Here is a 23,567-nt window from a genome sequence, read left to right on the forward strand (position 1 = left end):
TGGAAACCTCAAGCATTTGTGTATTTGGGTTCACCCATATATGGTAACTAGTGACCAAGTAATCATCTAGCACCCTGAGTATTGGCAAACTTCTACAGGATGAGGCTTTCTTTAAGTCAAATAAATTTGGAAAGTTTCAAGTCACCAAGTCTGTAGGGTCATCTGCTCCACTCATTTATCACGTACTACTTTATGAAAGCAGTAAGTGTATATATGATGCTTTAGAGATCTAAGGCAGCAGTCCCCAACCTTTTTGGCACCAGGGACCAGTTTCATGGAAGACAGTTTTTCCACAAACAGGAGTCGGGGGATGGTGTTGGGATAATGCATGTGGATTATATTTATTTTGCACTTAATTTCTATTATTATTACATTGTAATATATAATGAAATGACTATACAACTCACTATAATGTAGAATCAGTGGGAACCCTGAGCTTGTTTTCCTGCAACTAGATGGTCCCATCTGGGGGTGATGGGAGACAGTGACAGATCATCAGGCATTGGATACTCATAAGGAGCCTGCAACCTAGATCTCTTGCGTGACAGATCATCAGGCATTGGATACTCATAAGGAGCCCTAGATCTCCCGCACGCATAGTTCACAATAGGGTTCGAGCTTCTATGAGACTCTAATAACACTGCTATTCTGACAGGAGGTGGAGTTCAGGTGGTAATGTGAGTAATAGGGAGTGGCTGTAAATATAGATGAAGCTTTGCTCACTTGCCTGCCACTCACCTCCTCCTATGTGGCCTGGTACCTAACTGGCCACAGACCAGTAGCAGTCTGTGGCCTGGAGCTTGGAGACCCCTGGTCTAAGGTGTCAACCAGCTAAGTTGTTCTGTTTGTGCTGCATAATGGATTGGAGTCATATGATTTACCAGAATGCCGACTCTCGGAGTCCCATCATTGTCATCAATGACGTAATGTATTGTCTTTCTTGCGTAACATTGACTGATACATAGTATATAAATGTAGAAAAAGAAATAATGCAGAAGAAAATGAAAAAATCAGTTGCAACTCCTCCTTGGGCAACAAAAGGTAACATCTTCATATGTATACCAGTAACTGACATCAGCTGTTCCATCACTGAATGATTTGTTGCGAACTAAAGAAAGATATCAATGAACAAATTGTTATCATCAATCTAATTCCAACCTTGGGCTTTTTCTCTAAATTATAAGGAATCATGTACATTCTACATTTACATGTTTTAGGTATATATGCCCTTCATGATCTGGCCCCCTGTGGTTCCTGAAACACTTTAGGTTTTGTCGTGACTCCTTAGAACATCATCCTCCTCACTGGACAAAACACTATTCTATTTTAAGATTAGCTGGAATGTCACTTCAATTAGTAAATTTTCCCTGATGTTTCTTATTAGAGTATATCCTGCTTTATAGTTTACCTCGTACACCATTTTAAATTCCATGATAGAACCAGGCATGGTGGCATGTGCCTGTAATCCCAGCTACTTGGGAGGTTGAGGTAGGAGGATCACTTGAGCCCAGAAGTTTGAGGCGGCAGTGAGCTATAATCATGTCTGTGAATAGCCACTGCACTCCAGCCTGGGAAACAGAGTAAAACTTTGTCTCTAAGAAAAAAAAAGTTAAAAATAAAAAATTCTATGATAGAATCTAAACTCTTATTATGACTATATATCCATGTTTCTATCTCCCCCAGTACCAGTATCCCTGGAGAAAAGTGCCTGTGTTTTACTTATTTTCTGATCTTCAGTACTTAGTACAATGGTTTTAATATGGAAGTTGTTCTGTATATTGTGCCTCATTAATGAAGTAAATAAATGACAGAATAAGATAATCCATTAAATCACCATCCAGCAAAATTCAAATGTAATGCCGTTAGATTCCTTTAACTTTATACTCACTTCTATGATTGCAGCATTAATGGCAGCTTGAAAAGCTACAAAGCCTTTCTCCCAGAACTCTGAACCTTCACACTTCATTTTCTCATTCATTGCTTGACAGTGAGCTTTAGAAGAAGAACATATCCATTATTATGGAATGATACAATCTTGGCTACAGAAAAAAACAAAATTTCAAATGTTTCAAAATGCAAAGTCCATGATGATATAGTGGATGGTAAGTCTTCTCAGGTGAGATTTGCAGAGCATACCCAAACGGAATATAGCAGAATTACTTTACGAATATTTTTAAGACCAATTCTCAATGATTTTTCATTATATTTTATAATTCTTTCCATTAGTCAAGATTGCTTTCCTTGAGCTTGGATCTTCTGTTGCTTATGTCAAGAAAACACTAAACTTTAAGAAAATGTTTGGGAGTCAATGAGCAACATAATTTTCTTCAGGTGTTTTTTAGGAGCAACTTACAAATAATAGTAAATATAATTCCTTAATAAAATAATGTACTTAAGCACATAAGCTTCATTTAATAAATACGAATCTCCTTTATGTTCAGAAATTAAAGGTATATGTTGTGGTTGTATATGTTTGTATAGTTTAACCTCTGCTATCAGGTATGGCCCCTTTGTGGCTACTGATACAATAGCAAAAAAAATTTTTTTCTTCTGCAAAAGTTACCTGAATGGTCTCTGTGCTCTTTCATCATGGGGATTCTATGTCCCCAAGAAAACTTCAAATGGTAGGAGAAGGTATCAGTAAAGATGACTCTCACTGCATCTATTGAATAGTTCAAATCCAATTCATCCATGCTTTTTTCATCAGGCCACCCCATGATTGTTCTTCCTGTCATGTGAAGAAAAAAAAAGAAATAGTTAAGCAAGAAGATGTCTACCTGGCCATATTCAATTATGCTGAGGTTATTTTATGTTAAAGCTATTTCCTTCCTAAAGGCAGTGCTGGGCCTGAATAAGACACAGAGGGAAAAAGGGTGGGAATTTCTGATGTTCTAGATAAAATCAGAAATGTATGGCGAACATTTGTATTTCAAATATTATTTACCCTTCCAAATAAATCATTTGAACAATGTATCATTCTGTTCTTACATTGCTATAAGAAAATACCAAGACTGGGTGATTTATAAAGAAAAGAAGTTTAATTGACTCACAGTTCCCTATGACTGGGGAAGCCTCAGGAAACTTACAATCATGGCAGAAGGTACCTCTTCCCAGGGAGGCAGGAGAGAGAATGAGTGCAAGCAGGGGAGATGCCAGATGCTTATAAAATCATCAGATTTCATGAGAACTCACTCACTATCATGAGAATAGCATGGGAGAAACCACCCCCATGATCCAATCACTTCCCACTGAGTCCCTGCCTTGACTCGTGGGGATTGTGGGGATTCTGGGGATTACAATTCAAGATACAATTTTGGGTGGAGACACAGCCAAACCATATCGAACAATAATTTAAGGCACAATGAATTTGAAATAATTATTGGTATTGGAAATTCCAATGGTATTGGAAATAATCATGGGTATTGGTACTGGTCTAAATATTGACATTGGAAATACCAATACATTGATTTAAATTCACATACAAACAAACCTATCTAAAGTTGGAATATATGCTGCAATTATAGTACACATTTTCACTTGGAAGTGGTATCAATATAGCCAAATTTCCAAAGACAGCATAAAACTTTCATTTAGATAGTGTTTCCTTAAGAGACTTTGTTTATTCTAAAATATATAGTGCAAATGGCTAACTCTTACTGATCTAACCCAGGCCATTTAACCCATATAAGCCCATCCTCCTGGTGTAATTCAACAAGTTCTTTTGTCCTCCGTATTTTCTACAATCCAGCAGCTAGATCCAAAGGCTTAATGAGACTCAGGTCTAATTCTTTTTTGCCAGCTGATAGGTGTTGATGTGTTGTTTTATGAGAGGCTTATAATTGCTAATTGTTTTTCTTTTTGAGACATTAGCAGCTGTTGACCCTCAGTGCCTAGGTCCATTAATTCAATGGGAGTTTCAAAATGATGATGTTTTATTTCTGTCATTTTTTTCATCTACTAATATAAAACGTTTATAAAATAACATTTTCCATTATCTATTTGGTTGTGCAATAGTTAGTTCACGTGGGATATGTGCTTGTATTTTCTCTTTATTTGCTATTTTTCATAATAAGAACTCATTACAATAGGCTGAGTATCTCTTATCACATGCTTGAGACAAGAAGTATTTTGGGTTTCCATTTTTTTTAAATTTTATATTATTTTCATATACACAATAAGAAATCTTGAGGATGCCACCCAAGTCTAAATGTGAAATTCATTTATGTTTCACATACACTTTATACACATTGCCTGAAGGCAATTTTATACTCTCTCTCTCTCTCTCTATATATATATATGTGTGTGTGTATATGTGTGTATATATATATAATTTTTTTTTTTTTGAGATGGATTTTCACTCTGTCACTGAGGCTGGAGTGCAGTGGCACGATTTCGGCTCACTGCAACCTTTACCTCCTGAGTTCAAGTGAATCACCTGCCTCAGCCTCCCAAGTAGCTGAGATTACAGGCACATGCCACCACGCCCGGCTAATTTTTTTATTTTTAGTAGAGGTGGGGTTTCACCATGTTGGCCAGGCTGGAACTCCTGACCTCAGATGATCCGCCCACCTCGGCCTCCCAAAGTGCTGGGATTACAGAAGTGAGCCACCACACCCAGCCTATACAATATTTTAAATGATTTTGTGCATAAAACAAAGTTTTGACTGCGTTTTCACTGTGACCCATCACATGAAGTGTACTGGTCTGTTTGCACACTGCAATAAAGACATACCCAAGACTGGGTAATTTATAAAGGAAAAAGGTTTAATTGGCTCACAGTTCTGCATGGCTGGGTGAAGCAGGAATATAAGAAAAATAAGTAAAGGGAAAACAAGTCCTTCCCTGACCAGGCTGACTCACTCCAAAGTCCAGCTGGAGCTATGAATACATTATCTGCAATGCTAGGCAGGGGCCCCAAAGAAATGGATTCCAAGAGCAAGGACGAGAAAAGCAAGTTCTTTTCAGTCTCCCCGTGAAATCCTCTCCCCACACTATGCTCTTATAACTACTTTTGTAACTATTTCTGCAAGTTTGCAAGGATTTTGTAAGTTCCTATTTTTCCATTTGTGCAGGATGGCAAAGGTCACAAGACATGCCTAAGTTGCAAAACCTGTCACGGTTTGATTAACTGCCTTTGTTCTGCTTCTGTAAGCTCAGTTTCCCCATTCCACAAGTTTCACACCACTGGCTAGCCACCTGCCTTCAGCTGCATGAATAAAAGTCAAGCCCTGTCTTTGTTCGTAGCTCAGCCTCTGGATATTAATCTGCTGGGCCAGTGGTCACCTAAATAAAATACTCCTGTTTCACCCATCTGGTCTCTCTGGTCTCCTGATTCCCACAACATGGGGAGACCTCAGGACACTTACAATCATGGCAGATGGGGAAGCAGGCACCTTCACAAGGTGGCAGGAGAGACAGGAAGCAAAGGGGGAAAAACCCCTTATAAAATCATTAGATCTTGTGAGAACTCACTATCATGAAAACAGCATGGGGGAAACTGCTCCCATGATCCAATCACCTCCCTCCCTCAAAACATGGGGATTACAGGTACCTTCCTCTACATGTAGGGATTACAATTAAGATGAGATTTGGGTGGGGACACAGAGCCAAACCTTATCAAGAGGTCAGGTGTGGAATACTCAACTTATGCATCATGTCAGTGCTCAAAAGTTTTCAGATTGTGGAGCATTTCAGATTTTGGATTTTAGAATTGGGGTGCTCAACCTGTATCATCCTCTAATGGTAAAACAGTTACGTTGGTGGGATTGTAAACTAGTTCAACCATTATGGAAAACAGTATGGCGATTCCTCAAGGATCTAGAACTAGATGTACCATATGACCCAGCCATCCCATTACTGGGTATATACCCAAAGGATTATAAATTATGCTGCTATAAAGACACATGCACAAGTATGTTTATTGCAACACTATTCACAATAGCAAAGACTTGGAATCAACCCAAATGTCCATCAGTGACAGATTGGATTAAGAAAATGTGGCACATATACACCATGGAATACTATGCAGCCATAAAAAAGGATGAGTTTGTGTCCTTTGTAGGGACATGGATGCAGCTGGAAACCATCATTCTTAGCAAACTATCACAAGAACAGAAAACCAAACACCGCATGTTCTCACTCATAGGTGGGAACTGAACAATGAGATCACTTGGACTCAGGAAGGGGAACATCACACACCGGGGCCTATCATGGGGAGGGGGGAGGGGGGAGGGATTGCATTGGGAGTTATACCTGATGTAAATGACGAGTTGATGGGTGCAGCACACCAACATGGCACAAGTATACATATGTAACAAACCTGCACGTTATGCACATGTACCCTACAACTTAAAGTATAATAATAATAAATAAATTTAAAAAACAAAACAAAACAAAACAAAACAAAAAAAACCCAGTTACTTATATTTTTCATTTAATAACTTGATGAAAGCATGGACTTGTGCCACATTGGCTGCTGAGTTCTTTTGGCATAACCGATCAGGTCTTGGCTCTCTAAGCTATCTGGAATGACAAAGTTCCTCACCTTGTAAATGTCCTGCCCTAGATCTTCTCTTCCATACTGTGACTCCCAAGTTTTAAGGACACATGGGTGAGAGAATGAGACTATTCCATACTTACTTATTTGGTCTATCACACTTTACACATTTAACAGTTTCAATTGCATTCCAAAACTATACTAGTAATATAATTTCTGAATATGGTTTCAGTTGCTATTCTCAAATTGGCCCTCTCTGCTTTCTGGTGGATAATTATGAACTCTTAAAGAAGTTTTTTTAGGACCATCAGATACCTTATTGTTTCTCTTTGTTCTCTTCCTACACCCAGAGAGAGAAACCATGCCAATTTTGTGGCTTTTAGAGCTTCATCCCACCCACATATATACTTTGTGGTACAAGGAAACATGTCACCTCTTTTCATTGTAAATATTGCCCATGGGTTTTTGAAATGATGTCTAGTTTCTCCCTCAATATTTATGTATTTGAAAAATCATGCTGTCACTACAGTCCAATGTTTCCAGAATCTTTTCACAAACATACATTTAAATAACCCTGGACTATCTCATTTCGATATGTACAATTATGAGGGTAACCCTTTTAATATGGAATTTCCTAAATGGGACACTAGTGAACAAACCAGAAAAAATCTTGAGACTTGGAGGGAATATACGTTAATGTTGTTAATAAACTCTAGAAACTTGAGCATTCAATATAATTTATGAAGGAAATCTCAAAATGAATTTGTACCTTTTGCAAATAAGGAAATTACTATGAACAACCAGGGAACATACCTTTTAGGAATGGGGCTGAAGCCACTTTGTTCATTATCTCTTGGGTAGTTTTGGATTCAGGTGCAAATGCAATAACATAATTAGTATCATTAAAATTATCTACACGTCCCAGATCCATTGAAGGCATTTGAGGAGAGTCATGAACTTGATGTAAATTGGAGAAAAATAGGTACAGAAACAGTACCAGAAGAAATGAAAAGAGCCATTCCTATACAGCAATAAGAGAAAAAGGAAGCAAACTGGTAGATGTTATACCACAGATAAATCATCCACAAACAATTTGAAACACTTAATTCTGTTATTCGGCTTGCATTGCATTTGTTCTTTCTCCTAGTTTTTAAATATCCTGATTTTCTTTTGCTCATTAATCTGCATATCTTAAAATATGCACATTGTGTACCAAGACAGAATTGTAACATCAATTCCAATTATAATTGGGAATCTAAGTTTACCACACTTTAGTGCAAGTGATAAAGGCTGGATTACTTTATGAATGGCCCAACAGTTTAGTCATGTTAAAATTTTAGTGACAGTGATAAATAAATAGTAGGAGACATGGAATAGGTAACCAGCTTCCGTCAACAGGAGCAAGATCATATTTTTACCTTCTGTTGCTGGTATGTGGAAGAAGATAGTCCCAAAACGTTGTCCCCCCAAAAAATGTAAAAGTCTTTGTCATTGTGACCACATTCAGGAATTGGAAATACAGCAGAATGCAATTGAAACCCAGTGATAAGAAACTAGTTAATTAGTTATAATTCTACACATATGTCATTTTTAAAAGAGCTATATGTCATCTTCATCATATGATCCTTTTTCAGCTATGTGTGTTGGTCTATATCTATACCTATTTCTATCTTAATAGAAAAATAAACATAATGCTTATATAAAAAAGGTAAAAGTTTAAAGGTAAAACACCTATATAGGGTGGGATCTCAACTTTTACATTTATATAATCTTTTCCCTATGCAGGAATTGCTGTATACTTTATTCCCTGCCAATCCAAGCATTCAATACATGAACACACATGTATTGACACATGCATGAACACACACACACATACACATACACACACTAGTTCATAAGATCAGATGTTAATATAACTTTTGAACTATGAGTATTCTATGAGTGATTTTATTATATTTTTCTGAGTTTACTAAATTTTTTGCACAAAGCACATCTAGTCATTCTTATGATCAGAAGAAAGTAAGTACTATTTTAATAGAAGTAAAAGTTCACAATACCATTTTTCCGTTTATTTACACGACCATTATTTCTTTCAAACTGACATTGTCTGTGTCTATAGCAACATTGTGTAGAAGTGCTACAATTTGCCGTTGGATTGTTTCTTAAATTTTGGATTCCCTGCCTCTTTTTTACTTTGGCCCTAAACTTCTCTATACCAATGTGTTCATGAGATTCAAATGAGCTCAGAGGTTAAGAATTGTTATCTCTGCAGTATAAAGATATGGCTTTATTTTTCAAGGAGTTTATGAATTTTTTAAAAAATGCCTCTAGTAAGACAGAAAACAATAATACATACTGTAATTTGGAAAAATAAATTTTACTTGAACAAATAGCAAAGCCCAGAATTTGAAAAAAAAAAAATCTAGGTTGTTAATTAGACCACATATGTGCAATATTAAATAATGAAAATAAAGTGTTTATGTTGTCTGATAAAATACTTTTTCATCCTCTAAATATGAGAACGCATAGACTCTGAACCATACCAACAAGGTCTGTCTTTTCATCCTCCATTTTTTAAGACAGTTCTTGCATAGAAGAGCCCATGTTTGCTGACTCACACTCATGCATCTGTTGCTCATTTTGACTTGTTTCCTTTAAAAAGATGAAAAAAACGAAGTAAATGTGAAGGTCTAAAGCAGAAAACATTGTGCAATCACACATGAAAGAAACATTGTAACAGCTGTTTCTAGTTGCATTCCTCGAGAAGAAGAAAGTCAAAAGGCTAAAATAAAAACATACGAGGCAATGTTTAAACCCAATATTGAAAGAAATAAGAATTAAAACAACTATCAGATATAATTTCTCCATCATTGGATTGAGAAAAATCAGAAAAGTGACTAATGTCAATCGCTGCTATCTCCTCAGCTGTGGGTGTTGTTAAATTGTCTAACGGGGAGAAAGGAACTTTTTGCTCTGTTGTTGGGGGTACAAACTTACCCAGTCACGTGGGTGATTCATTACTAATTCATTACTACTTAGCAGTATCCTACCATCAATCAGTTCTGCTCCTGGATATGTAGCTCAAGGAGATTCTTACATGGGTTCATGAGGGGACCAGTGCAACGATGTTCTTTATAATGTAGATTATTGTGGCATGGTGTTATAAAACAAATTTTTATGGATACAGCCCTAAGATTACTATGTAGGATTCAGGAGCACTGGATTGGCATACACCCATCCACTTGAAGAGATCTTAAAAATATAGCTCCAGTTCAAAGGAAGAAAGAAAGAGAAAAGGTTGAGCATTAGGTCACAATATCATTGGTATCAATTCACATTACATGTGATACACATTTTCCAAAAATATTCAGGAACTAAAGTATCATCATCCCTAATACAATAAAAAGGTTATCTTTGGAAGTGGGAAAGAAGAATGGAGGTTGGGTGAAAAGTGGGAATTGGAAATTAAAGAAAATAAGTAACCAAAACAAGATAGGAGCTTTGTTTGAATCAATTATTTTGTGTGCCACAAACTTAAGAGATTAACTTTTACCCAGGACATCATATCCAGCTACTAAGAGAAAATTACAGCCTGCATACAGTGGCTCATGCCTGTAATCCCAGCACTTTGGGAGGCTGAGGCAGAAGGATTTCTTGAAGCCAGGAGTTAGAGACCAGCCTGGACAGCAAAGTGAGACCCCATCTCTATTTTTTAAAAAAATCAAAAAATTAGCTGGATATGGTGCCTGTAGTCACAGCTACAAGCTACTTGGGAGGCCGAGGCAGAGGACTGCTTGAGCCCAACAAGATTGAGGCTGCAGTGAACCATGATCATGCTACTGTACTACAGCCTGGGTGACAGAGAGAGACCCTGTCTCAAAAACAAATAGAAAAAACTGTAACACATACTAGAATGCAAAAAAAAAAAAAAAAGAATTATAAGGAGGGCAAGTATCAGAATCAAATTCAGATATGGCAGAAATGTTGCAATTATTAGACTAGGAATTTGAAACAACTATGTTTAAAATACTAAGGGCTTCAACGGATAAAGTAGATGACATGTAAAATGCAGCGGGGAGCAGGGGGAAGCCCACACCTGTTTTTCTGCATAAAACACTTTTGATAACAAAAGCGTGGGTTTTTCCCACCAAGAAATCCTCCAGTTCTCGGTGGACACCAACTGGGTGTCCTAAAATTCAATTGATTTCAATTCTGACACTGTCCACTTGGAGTTACAGCAGATCCCACAGATTGAGGACTCAGTCCCAAAAGACGGCCCCCCACTTCAGATGCCAGTTACAAGCCTGGGTCTTTTGTACTTCTGACTAACTGGCTACATATTAGGGGTTCCCACATCCACTCTTTGGGTTTGATAATTTGCTAGAGTGGTTCACAGAACTCAGAAAAACAGTCTACTTGCTATTATCAGTGTATTACAAAGGATAAAGCTCAGGAACAGCCAAATAGAAAATATGCATAGGGCAGGGTATATAGGACGGGACGCTGAGCTTCCAGTAACTCTCTGGGTGCACCACCTTCCCAGCACCTTGAGATGTTCACCAACCCAGAAGTTCCCCAAACTCCTACAGTTAGGGTTTTTATGGAGACTTCATTACATGAGCATGATTAAAAAAATCATTGGCCATTGGAGATTAACTTGAACTCCATCTCCTCTCCTCTCCCTGGACATCTGGAGATGGGGCTGAAACCTTCTAATCACATAGGTGATTCCCTGGCAACCAGTCCTATCCTGAAGCAATCTAGGTTATTTCTGCCATCAGATACCTCATGAACACGAAGATACTCATTTCACTTCAGAGATTCCTGGTCTTAGAAGCTCTGTGTCAGGAACAGGGACCAAATACTATAACAAATGCTATTCCCATCACCCCCATGACTCTGGAAATTACAAGGGTTCTAGAAGCTTTTTGCCAAAACTAGAGGGCAGAGACAAAATACATATTTCTTATAATGTTTCAACATGCAAGAACAGACGGGCAAGGTAAGAAGGGAGATAAAACTTCTAAGACAGAACCAAAAATAAATGCCTAATATTAAAAAAATACTATCAGAAATGAAGAATGCCTTTGATCTTTGATGAGTTTATTAGTAGACTACACACAGCTGAGAAAAGAATCCAAAACTGAAAAGAAAACAAAAAAAAAAGACTGTAAAAAAAAAAACAGAGCAGATTATTTAAGAACTGTGGGACAATTAAAAATGTGTAACATATGCCTAATGGGAATATCCAAAAGAAAGAAAGGAACGGAAGAAATATTTTAAACAGTAATGACTGAGAATTTCCCCAGATTATGGCTAGACACCCAACCGTAGATTCAGGAAGGTCAGAGAACACCAAGCGGAATATTTGCTCAAACAATTTCACCAAGGAATATCATTTTCAAACTCCAGAAAATCAAAGATAAAGAATAAAAATATTAAAGAAGCCAGAGGAAGAAAATATCGTTTCTATAGGGGAGCAAAAATAAGAATTTTATCTCATTTTTCTTCAGAAATCATGCAAACAAGAAGAGAATAAAGTATTTAATGTGTTGAGAGAAAAAAACCCCACCAACTTAGCATTCTACCCTTAGTAGAATGTACTCTGTGATATTATCCTCAAAAAGCTAAAGAGAAGTACTTTCTCAGACAAACAAATAATGAGAGAATTTGTTGCCAGTAGACCTGCCTTGAAAAAATATGAAAAGAAGTTGTTTCAAAAGAAATAAAATGATATGTCACAAATTTATATATAAGGCTGGGCACAGTGGCTCATGCCTGCAATTACAGCATTTCAGGAGGCTGAGGTGAGAGAATGGCTTGAGCCCAGAAGTTCAAGACCAGCCTAGGCAACGTAGGGAGATCCTGTCTCTACAAAAACAAAATTATTGAAATTAGTGAGGCATGATGGCTTATGCCTGAGGCCCTAGCTACTCTGGAGACTGAGGTTAGAAAGGATCACTTGGGTCTGAGAGATTAAGGCTGCAATGAGCTGTGATGGCGAAACTGCACTCCAGCCTAGGCAACCATCTCAAAAAAAAAAAAAAAAAAAAAATCGGCTCTACATAAAGAAAGAAAAAGCATCAGAGAAAGAAATAATAAGTGAAGGTACAATAAAAACTTTTTCTTATTTTTAATTGATCTGAAACATAATAGGATATAATAGCAATGTATACAATTGTGTATACTTATGTGCATACATGTATATAAATGCTGCATATATGATATATGTATTACATTCATACATAATGTTCATGTATACTTATTTATAAGTGAAATGAATGACAGTAATGGTATGAGAGACAGGAGGGAGGAATTGGGGATATTTTATTACTATAAGATACACTACCAGTGAAGTGGTAGAGTGATATTTGAAAGTTGACTTGGATTAATTGTAAATATATATTGCAAACTCTAAGGCAACCATGAAAGAAAGTAAAAACAAAAAACAAAAATAAATGACATTCTAAGAAAGAAGGAAAAATGAAGTTATATTAAATGCTCAATTAAAACCACACAAGGCAGAAAAATTGTAGCCCAAAAATAGAATTGAAGAAAAGAACAAGAGCAATAAATAGAAAATGGTAACAAATTTGGTAGATACTAATCCAATATGTCAATAATCACTTTGATCATCAATGGTCTAAATGCACCAATTAAAAGATAGAGATTGTCAGAGTAGATGACAAAAAAGATGTAATTACATGTTGTCTACACGAAACCAACTTTAAATATAAAGACACATATAGATTAAAAATAGACGCACAAATATAGATGGACCATGCTAACACGAATCAGAAGAAAGCTGGAATAACTATATTAATTTCATATGGAGCAGAATTCTGAAACAGAACAGACTTTTCATTCAAAAGAAGGAAAATTATCAGGGATAAAGAGAGAAGTTACATAAAGATAAAGGGGTCAATTTTCCAAGAAGTCATAGCAATCTTTAACATGTGTATGCTAACAACAGTGTCAAAATACTGAGAGAACTGCAAAGAGAAATAGATGAATCCACTCTTATAGTTGGAGACTTCAGCACCTCTCTTGGCAGAAATGGGCAGATCCAGCAGGTAGAAAACAAATAAAATCAGAGTTGAACTCAATAATATAATCAACCAACTGGATAAAATGAACATTTCTACACACTATTTCACCCAACAATAGCAGAAAATACATTCTTCTCATGCTTACATGGAATGTTCACCAATATAAACCAAATTTGGGCCATAAAACACACCTTAGAAAATTTAAAAGAATAGAAATCATACAATACATGCTCTCAGGCCATGGTAGAATTACACCAGAAAGCAGTAATAGAAAGATAGCTGGAAAATCCCGAAATACATGAAGGTTAAACAACACACTTCTAAATAACATAAAAGTCAAAGAAAAAAATCTAATGACAAATTAAAACTTATTTTGAACTAAATAACAATGAAAACGCTTATCAAAATTTGTGGCATACAGTGAAAGCTTTGTTTAGAGAGAAATTTACAGCATCCAATGCATACATTAGTAAAGAAAAAAGATCTAAAGAAAGCAAAATAAAAGAAATAGTAAAAATTATGATAGAAATCAATGAAATTGGAAACAGGAAATCAACAGAGAAAAATCAGTAAAACCAAATGCTGGTTCTCCGAGATCAATAAAATCAATAGGCCTCTACCAAGGCTAACTAGGAAAAAAGAGGGAGAGAACACAAGTTGCTAATATTAGAAATGAAAGAGGGGGCATCACTACAGATCTCATAGACATTAAGAGGACAATCAAGGAATATTATGAACAACCCTATGCTCATAAATTTGATAGCCTAGGTGAAACGAATCTGTTCCTTCAAAGAGACAATCTGTTGAAACTCACACAAGAATAAACAGACAATCTGAATTAGCCTATATCTGTAAAAGAAACTGATTTAATAATCAAAAATCTTCAAAACAGAAAGCATCACTGGTGGTTCCCCAGTGAATGGGTTCACTGGGAAATTCTATCAGACTGTTAAGGAAGAAATTGTATCAACACTCTACAATCTCTTTCAGATGCTAGAAGCAGAAAATGAAATAAAATTCTCAATCTTTGTTCTGTATCTTTTAACTCCTTGTCCTTCATCCCCTGGGATATTTACAAAGCCTACTTCATAAGGTGAAGCCTAATTAGATACGATATACTGTGTAAGAGATAATGAGCAGAAGGAACTAGAGTAGAGTGATGGTGGTAATAACTATTTTGGAATAGTTGAATATGTGGTGATGAAGAGGCACAGAAATAAAATCCAGACCTATGTCACTTTGTCAGTGGAGATTTTCCTATGAAACATTCCAAGAGGTAGGGAGACTTGGAACTCATAGTTTTAACTAGCGTTCAGTGGTGTGAAAATGCATTTTGGGGGGACAGTATGGGCATAAAAATGTAATTATTGTAGAAAGGACTGTTGAGGAGAGGAACAGGTTTCATGTTATTACAGACAAACTTTATTCTTGCAAAGCAGATAGCCCACTTTTACTGTTGGTAGAAAAGAGCACCCAAACTAATCTTCACATCTATAATGGCTATAACCTGCCTACACATATGTGGATAGGCGGGAGGTGGAGTGAGGGATAATGAATCAGCTGAATAGAGATAAACAAATCACATAAAATTGTCCTTGAAAGTACTTAAACAGATACCTCATTCTACTATTGTATTATTGAAATCAATATAGGGATAACTATTTGTAGGCACCAATGTTGCTCTGCTATTTTCAATGAGAGACAATCACCCATGCCTGCCTGCTTATGGGCTCAGCCTTGGCCTTGAGGGTAACCCACATAAGGGCCTAGGCTTACAAGAGAGAAAGAGAGAGAGAGAGTGACCTTCAGGCTTGCACACAGATCCACCAGTCAGCCAGATTTCCACTTTCTAAAACATGGGCCAAGGCTTTAGTAAGTCTTTATAGAACTGTTTGCAGAGAACAAACAAAGAATTCAGGACATGTCTGTCCAAAAGTCATTAACTAACCTACTACAACATCATGAAGGTAACTTATTTCAGATATGACAATTTCAGTCTGGTAGTGCGGGTATAATGTAATTATTTATACTCTTTCATGTTAGCACAGCTCAAAAACTATAGTCACTCATTTCTATTTGTGGGTTCTGCACTTGTGGATGCAACCAACTGCCGGTAGATAATGCTCAGAAAAAAGGATGGCTGGGTTTGTACTGAACATGTAGAAGCTTTTTTTTTCTTGTCATTATTTCTGAAACAATAAAGTATAACAATTATTTACATAGAATTTACATTGTATTAGGTATTGTAAGTAAGCTAGAGATTATTTAAAGTACACGGGACAATATACGTAGGTTAAATGCAAATATGACACCATTTTACATAATGGTGCCATATATTAGGCAGAATAACAAAAATGGTCTGAAAGTTGTAGAGCTTTAATGACCAAGATAACTGATAAAGAAAATGCCTCCAGCCTAGGCAACAATATGAGACTCTGTCTAAAAAAAAAAGAAAAAAAAAAAGACATACCTGAGACTGGGTAATTCATAAAGGAAACAGGTTTAATTAACTCACGGTTCTACATGACTGGGGAGGCCACACAATCAGGGCTGCAGGCAAATAAGGAGCAAAGTCACGTCTTATATGGCACCAGGCAAGAGAGCTTGGGAAGGGGAACTCCCCTTTATAAAACCATCAGATCTTGTGAGACTTGAATACTATCATGAGAACAGCCTGGGAAAGACCTGCCCTCATGATTCAATTACCTCCCCCTGGGTCCCTCCCATGACAGATAGGGATTATGGGGGCTATAATTCAAGATGATATTGGAGTAAGGACAGAGCCAAACCATATCACAAGGCATAGTTGAAGAGGAATGTGATAGGCAGAATAATGGTTGCATTCTAATCCTGGAATTTGTGAATATGTTACAATATATGACAAAGGGGAATTAAGGCAGTAGTTGGAATTAAGGTTGCAATCAGCTTACTTTGAAATAGGGAGATCATCCTGGATTATCTGGGCAGACCCAGTGTAATCACAAGGGTCCTAAAAAGTAAAACAGGAGGCACACGAGGAGATCAGAGTGAGGCAGTAGAAGAAGGGTTTGATATGCTATTACTGGCTTTGAAGATGGAGGAGGAAGACCATGGACCAAAGAATGCAAGAAACCTCTAAAAGTTACACAGGGTAAGAAAACAGATTCTCTCCTATAGCCTCCAGAAAGAGACACAGCCTGGCCAACCCCTTGATGTTAGCCCAGTGAGAGACCCGCCTCACACTTCTAACCTCCAGAGCTGTAAGATGATAACTCTGTTTTGTTCTAAACCATTAAGGTTGTGGCCTTTTTTTTTTTTTTTTTTTTCACAGCAGCAATAGAAAGTTAATATGGGGGCAGGTTTGGGGAAAGGGGTCCGAGAGCCTGAGGCCTGAGAACAAGACGGGAAGACATTGTTGGACATTCCTTTTATGACGCACCTCATCAGCATAACAAAGGAGGGCATGGACTTATGGTTAAAAACTGTCCAAAAGTGACCAAAGAGATTCACCAGTGATGCAGATGAGTTCCTGATAATCATGCCATCAGAGCAGGCTGTGATAGCCTGGAAATCCTGACTGAAACCAAGCTGCTACATTTCCAACTAAGAAATCAATGCTGTGAAAAACCTCAGTATCTGAAAGGGTTAAATATGGTGCCCACGTGACTACTCTTCTTTCTTTCTGTGAATTAATGTGTGTGCCAGAAAATATTTTCGAATAAAAAACAATTACATAATCCCATTGTCATGAATGTGGTTATTTGTCTCTGAGCGTTAAGACTGATTTTTTTCCACCACTGAACATCTTGGTGTAAATATCAGAGAAAAAATATACCACCCACCGTAATAATATAAAACATCTAATTAGCTTAAATTGTTCTCAATAGGAAATTGTATAATTTGGAAATAATAAATTGGTTATAAAAAGCCAATCATTTCTCAGTCAGATAAAATTCCTGTTATTCACAGAACAAATTTTTCTAATTTGTTGCACTGGGCAACAAATTAGATCAAAATTTTTAAAAAGCATAATAAATAAGATCAGTGAAAATCTTTCTGTAAGTTTTCTTGATGAAAATATTCTCAAGCCATTTAAAAACAATTCAAAACTCAGAAAATTGTGCAACCTGCAATGCTTACAATTCCTCTGGCAGTAAAATTAAAAACAAAGAAGAGTAAGTAATTTAAATAACTTTGGAAATAGTTCATACTTATAAAAAAGCATCATAATGTTACATTTATTTTTATTTATTCAATAGCCTATTAGATAACGTCGCTGTTTGTCCAAACATGCTTTAGTTATGAGGTAAAAATACAAATTCTTAGTTCTTCAATTGGTTATTTAGTCATACAAAATAAAACAGATGATTTGAAAAGTCAAAATGACTCGTTAATAACTTACTACATTTAATGGTTTCTACGTAAATGTCTGGCATTCCTATTTATAGTCTTACGTTATATTTCTATATGCAAAATAACCACAATTTTAGAGGTTAACTTACTCTCAGGAAAGCTGGAGGAAAAATCTAGAAACACAGTTCATCCATGGGTCTCTGCATGTTCTGGAGAAGAATTCACATTCCTTTTGGGTCACTACTACATCATGCTTTTAATTTCACGTTCATTGTGAATAGTTTCTGTTTTATACTGATTTCCAAGGAGAATTTGGTCTCAGTTCAGCCAGGCTGCCAAAATATCTTCTGCTCACGTGGTGATTTCTTTGCTGTTTTCCATTTCTTTGTTTCCTGCTAGTTCCTCAGCAGGGAGTTTGTCATTGCAGATGGTTGGCTGGACATATCAAAACATTAGGAACTATTAAACCAAGAAGAATCTAGCCTTTCTCAATCAGTCTTTTCATACAAGGCCCTAATGGGAGAATTGACCCCAACACAATGATTTAAGCAAAGATAAGTGAGAACCTAATCCAGAGAAGAGTAGAGCAGAGCAAAGTGGAAAATACACACACACACATATATATATGTATAAAGCGATAAAGCAATGTCATTTTTTTCAGGGTAACAAAGGAAACTCTGAGTTTTCATCTGCACCTCAGTTTCATTGTGTGCATACTAATTATAGCATCTTTCATGGTACTGAAGCGAGGAGAATCTTTAAAGAAATCTCACATAACAATTATCTGTGTTCCCAAAGCCTCCAGGTTTGTCACTTCTGCAACAGTTTCCATGAAACAAACTACTTTCTCCACCAGTAACTACTGAATTTTAGAATGTCCTGCTTTCCAGTATTGTTAGAGAAACATTTTTAACTGGTAATAGATGCCATTCTGTCTATTTTTGAGCATCTTGTGTAAGTAGAAGAAAAGACTGTTCCAAAATTCTTAAAATTCATGGAGTTTATCTTTGGCTGAAGAGGATGGGGTAAAGGACCACTATCTTTCTGCTTACAGCCGGTAAGTCTGTTAAATTCTTCTGTACTGTAATTTCTTCCTGAACACACATCTGAAAGGGAAACAATAAATGCATGCAATTCTTAAATCAGCCTCTTATCTGTGTCCCATGGACCATGACAACCAAATGAAATCTTCCTCACCCATTTCCCATTCTCTCAATATTGATGCAATTATATTTATCCTTTTTCTAATTATATGGGATCCAGAATTTGCTCAGCAAGCAGTCTGTGGAAGTAGGCTGAACTCCTGAATCCATGAGACTGTCAAACTTAAAAAAAAAAAAAAAAAAAAAGACTTCTGATTGTTTCCGTATGTCTACAGAAAAGGTTGGATGGTTGTATTTTCTGCAGAAAATACAAAATTATCACATTTAACAACATCACCAACATTTTGTGCACAGAGAATATAATTTAGGAATTTTTTTTTTTCCAGTAACTTGTTTCCTAGAAGAACTTTGTACCTAGGTTAGAGCTTATGAGTTCTGGCCCTAGTGGACTTTGACTTTCGGTTCTAAATTCTGTTTTCAATATATTTCCTTCAATGTACCACACTGTAATCTCTGTGGCACTATAACAGAGCAAGCTCCCTCTCATTGATCTTCTTTTTAATATTTTCTAGATTAAATAATATTTATTTACTTTTTTTTTTTTTTTTTGGAAACGGAGTCTCCGTCTGTCGCCCAGGCTGGAGTGCAGTGGCGCTATCTCGGCTCAATGGAACCTCCGCCTCCCGGGTTCAAGCGATTCTCCTGCCTCAGCCTCCACAGTAGCTGGGACTACAGGTGCCCGCCACCACAGCCAGCTAATTTTTGTGTATTTTTAGTAGAGACGGGTTTTCACCATTTTGGTTAAGCTGGTCTGGAACTCCTGACCTCAAATGATCCGCCTGCTTTGGTTCCACATAGTGCTGGGATTACAGGCGTGAGCCACTGTGCCCGACCTATTTACTCTTCTAAAGAAGCTTTTGAATCAATTTACCAATTCAAAAATAATCCCATGGAAGTTCAAAAATGAAATGGCACTGATTTTAGACCGTAATGTATACTTTTTTTAGCAAGTACATATAGCATTTATCGTGTCTAAGACATACTTAAATATTAAAACATTTAATCCACATAATAATCCCAAGAGGTAGGCATTATTCTAATCACCCCATTTTACGAACCAGAAGGGTGAGGCCCAGGGAGTTATGTAACTTGACCAAATTCACACAGATGGTGAGTAGCGGAAACTAAGTTAAAACTCAGACTATCTGTAGAGTCTATGAGCTCAAATTACAAATGCTATGCTGTCTCATTTGCATATGTCTCTGTTTATTCCATTATTCTTACTTTATGTGCACATATTTTACAATTTTCCTGGCCTTTTGTTTCATTTATTTTGCAGCAGTATTCTCCAGTGCCAGAAACCTTACGAATTTCATGTGATGTGTTTTGCACCACACTAAAACATTCTTCTTGGAATCCTTGCTGGCTATTTGTAAAGAGGACTTGTCACCCCATGACCTGTGTGCAGCCCTTCTCAACACTGTGCAAAAACAGAAAACTTGGTCTGTAAAGTAAGAAGGATGAAGGGGTCCAGCTGCCTGATAAAGAAAGACTGAGAATGTCTGCTTGTTTCCCAGGGGCTTTTATCTTCTTGCTTTCAATTCTTTCTCAGATCCGGATGCACTGACTGCATGTGAGTTTTATTAGATATCCTCCAAACATTTCTCTTTGTTTTCACTTGCTCTCTCTGTCTCTCTCTCTGTCTCTCTCTCTCTCTTTCTTTTTTGGTGGCGTAATCTCCACTCACTGCAAGCTTCACCTCTCAGGTTCACGCCGTTCTCCTGCCTCAGCCTCCCAAGTAGCTGGGACTACAGGTGCCCGCCACCACACCCTGCTAATTTTTTGTATTTTTAGTAGAGATGGGATTTCACCATGTTAGCTAGGATGGTCTGGATCTCCTGACCTCGTGATCCACCCGCCTCGGCCTCCAAAGTGCTGGGATTACAAGCCTGAGCCACCGCACCTGGCCCTCTTTGTTTCTTAAAAATGTAATAAATTCTACTTGGTCTTGTTTTGTGCTTTTATTTTTGCCTTGAAATATCCTTTGTGTGACATATTCCTGCCCTCCACTTTTATTTGCAATTTGCATTTCTCAGATATATTTTGACAGACTCTTATTACACGCCTGAAGGATGCCTGTTGAAATAGTATAACTGCATTTCTCTTTTTACCTTATCTGCCAATCTTCTGCTTTCCATGGGCAAGGCAGGGAAGGGGACGTAAGTCCTTAGGTTACCCAATCCTTTTCTTCCAATCATCTTATTTTACGGTCTCTTTAAATTATGCTTTCCTGTTATTTCCCATGTATCCATTTCTATAGTGACTGTGTTTTCTCTGTTCCTTTTTTCAGGTTCCCCTTTTCCTTTTTCCCCACCTGTCATCTATAAAGTTCTGGATCAGTATTTTGTTCTACTAGTGATTGCCCTCAAATGTTAACAAACATATCAGAATCTACACTACTCTAGCAATATAAAAAATCAGCCTATGTCTCTATCCATCTTTCTCCCCTATCTTCCTGTTCCTTATAGGATACACCCATTAGCATATTTGAACTTAAAACATTAGCTCTACTCCTTGCTAACTGCAATGCAGGACAAGTAACTTACCTTAGAGCCCCAATGATTTACGCAGGGAGCTTCAGTTTTCTCATCTGTGAGATCCAGAGGACACAATAGTATTTAACAAGGGTTGTTTTAGAATTTAGAAATTTAGGATTGGGGTGGAGGGGAGATGGTAGGGATTAAAGAAAATAACATATGTAAAGTATTGAGTGCAGTACCTTGCAATGAGGGATGACTCACCAAATGTTAGAGACTATACTCTCCACGGCCGTGTCAAAACTGGACATTATAGGTGTTTGTAAATTTTACCAGTCTGATTAATAAAAATTAGTACCACTTTGATAACTTATATTTCCTAGTGTTGTCAAGAATATTTTAATATAATTTTTGGCCATTTGTAAATTTGTTTTACTATAACGAATCTGTTCATTTTCTCCATCTGTATTTTTGTTACTCTGTTATTCTATTATTGTTTTCTGTTTTTGTTTATGCTCTGACTGAAAATGTCTTATATTTCTCACTTTAAAAATAGCATGTTATTGCTTTCTCAGCCAGATATGATGATAAAGTACTTTTGGTACTCGTAAGTTTGAGGTTTTCTGTTTTTCTTGAGTAGACATCTTAGGGTTTTCTCTTTAACTACGAGTGTAGGGAATTTCACGACAGTGTGCTCAGGTATAGTTTTTTGGATTTTGTCCTACATGGCACTTTGTGTTCATTTGTACCAAAATACCACACAGTAGAATTTTGTAAGATAATAGCAAAATTTTTATTGCTATTTCTATTTCTATTGTTGAACTATGCTAATGTGAATGCTCCTTCAACAAGGATATAAATAAAATGGTTAATAAGAAGTAACAAAAACAGAGATCACATCCAAAGAAAAATAAATATCCAGATGCCAGAAATGAAACAGGAAAACAAAGCTAAAAGGAGATTGCTATTTTAAGCCAGTAAGTTTTAGGGTGTTTTGGCAAAAGCTGATTGACAAACCAGCTAAAATATAACTCATGTGTAAGGATAAAATAGATATATCTTTATCCCAAAAAACTGAGATTTCTATTTTATGGACGTATCTGAAAGAACTACTAATAAATATCCTCCAAGAAGGAAAAAAGACTGAATCCAGAAAGAAGTAGTTGAATGCTAACAACTAATAAATATATTAGTGAACTAAATACATATTGATTGTGCAAACTAATGATGATAATGACTAATGTGTGCAGGGGGCAGTGTTAAACACAATGGACAACTCAAGTATCAAACAACAGTTATATGGGAGGAGAGAGCCATGATCAGAACTAAGTTCCCTAAAAATCTTATAGTTTAGGAAGAGGACAAAGATATGATTAACTTTAAAACTGCATTCTTCAATAAGGTAGCCCAGGTGAGTATTTAAATATAATTTTTAATTAATTAAAAATCAAAAAAATTTAAAATTCAATTTCTTCACCTCCAACATGTAAAGAGCTTGGAAGTCATTATTTCCTTTCTTGCCATAAGAAAAAAGCTAAGCAAACTGAAAATCAGTGATGTTTCTTGGACCCATCAGAGACTGAGGTTCCAGGGCAAGCTATAACCCTAAAATCCAGAGAAACAAGTGAATACAGAGAATCACAGCCAAGATCAGCTTACTTAGAGCAGAAGTCACTAGAGCCAGAAATTGGTAGGACGAAATGCATAAATGGTAATTTTGATGAACTGCTGGAGGTCGAGTGTGGCCTGCAGTGGGGGGAGCCATTCCTGGGGTCAGTACCCTTAATGGGCAGAAGCAGGTGGGTGTAACTGGAGGAGGGGAAAACCTGTGGGCGTCAAGGATCCATTCAGCACTAGATCTGGCACCAAAGCAGGGGAGGAGGGTCTGACCTCCCCATTCTTCTATCCTCAATCTGTTGCTGCTACTTCCTGTTGGATTAATCAAACCCAATCGGAATCCAGGCATCAAAGAAGAGAATTGGTGATGCAATACACAGTGGTCAGCTTCTTCTACAAGCGGTGTGTTAGGGAAATAGGGAGTAAAGCCAGC

At 36.9% G+C, this 23,567-nt stretch overlaps 1 protein-coding gene across 3 annotated transcripts in view; it reads right to left on the reverse strand.

Moving 5' to 3' along the window:
* The window catches only part of ABCA9 (ATP binding cassette subfamily A member 9), an 84,405-nt gene extending 64,847 nt beyond the window's left edge, over positions 1-19,558 (reverse strand). For 2 of the 3 annotated variants that reach the window (XM_009191090.4, XM_003913345.5), the window contains exons 1-6: positions 18,027-19,558; positions 9,040-9,148; positions 7,310-7,517; positions 2,564-2,728; positions 1,889-1,992; positions 882-1,108 (exon numbers count right to left, since the gene is read on the reverse strand). In XM_009191090.4, coding sequence (XP_009189354.2) covers positions 882-1,108; positions 1,889-1,992; positions 2,564-2,728; positions 7,310-7,517; positions 9,040-9,135 — 800 coding nt within the window. In that variant the 5' untranslated portion in view covers positions 9,136-9,148; positions 18,027-19,558. Of the gene's footprint in view, positions 1-881; positions 1,109-1,888; positions 1,993-2,563; positions 2,729-7,309; positions 7,518-9,039; positions 9,149-18,026 lie in introns of those variants that run through there. The other variant, XM_009191092.2, reaches the window with a different exon arrangement.
* Between the last annotated feature and the right edge of the window lie 4,009 nt (positions 19,559-23,567).

This window comes from Papio anubis, chromosome 17, assembly GCF_008728515.1.
Source record: "Papio anubis isolate 15944 chromosome 17, Panubis1.0, whole genome shotgun sequence".
NCBI lineage: Eukaryota > Metazoa > Chordata > Mammalia > Primates > Cercopithecidae > Papio > Papio anubis.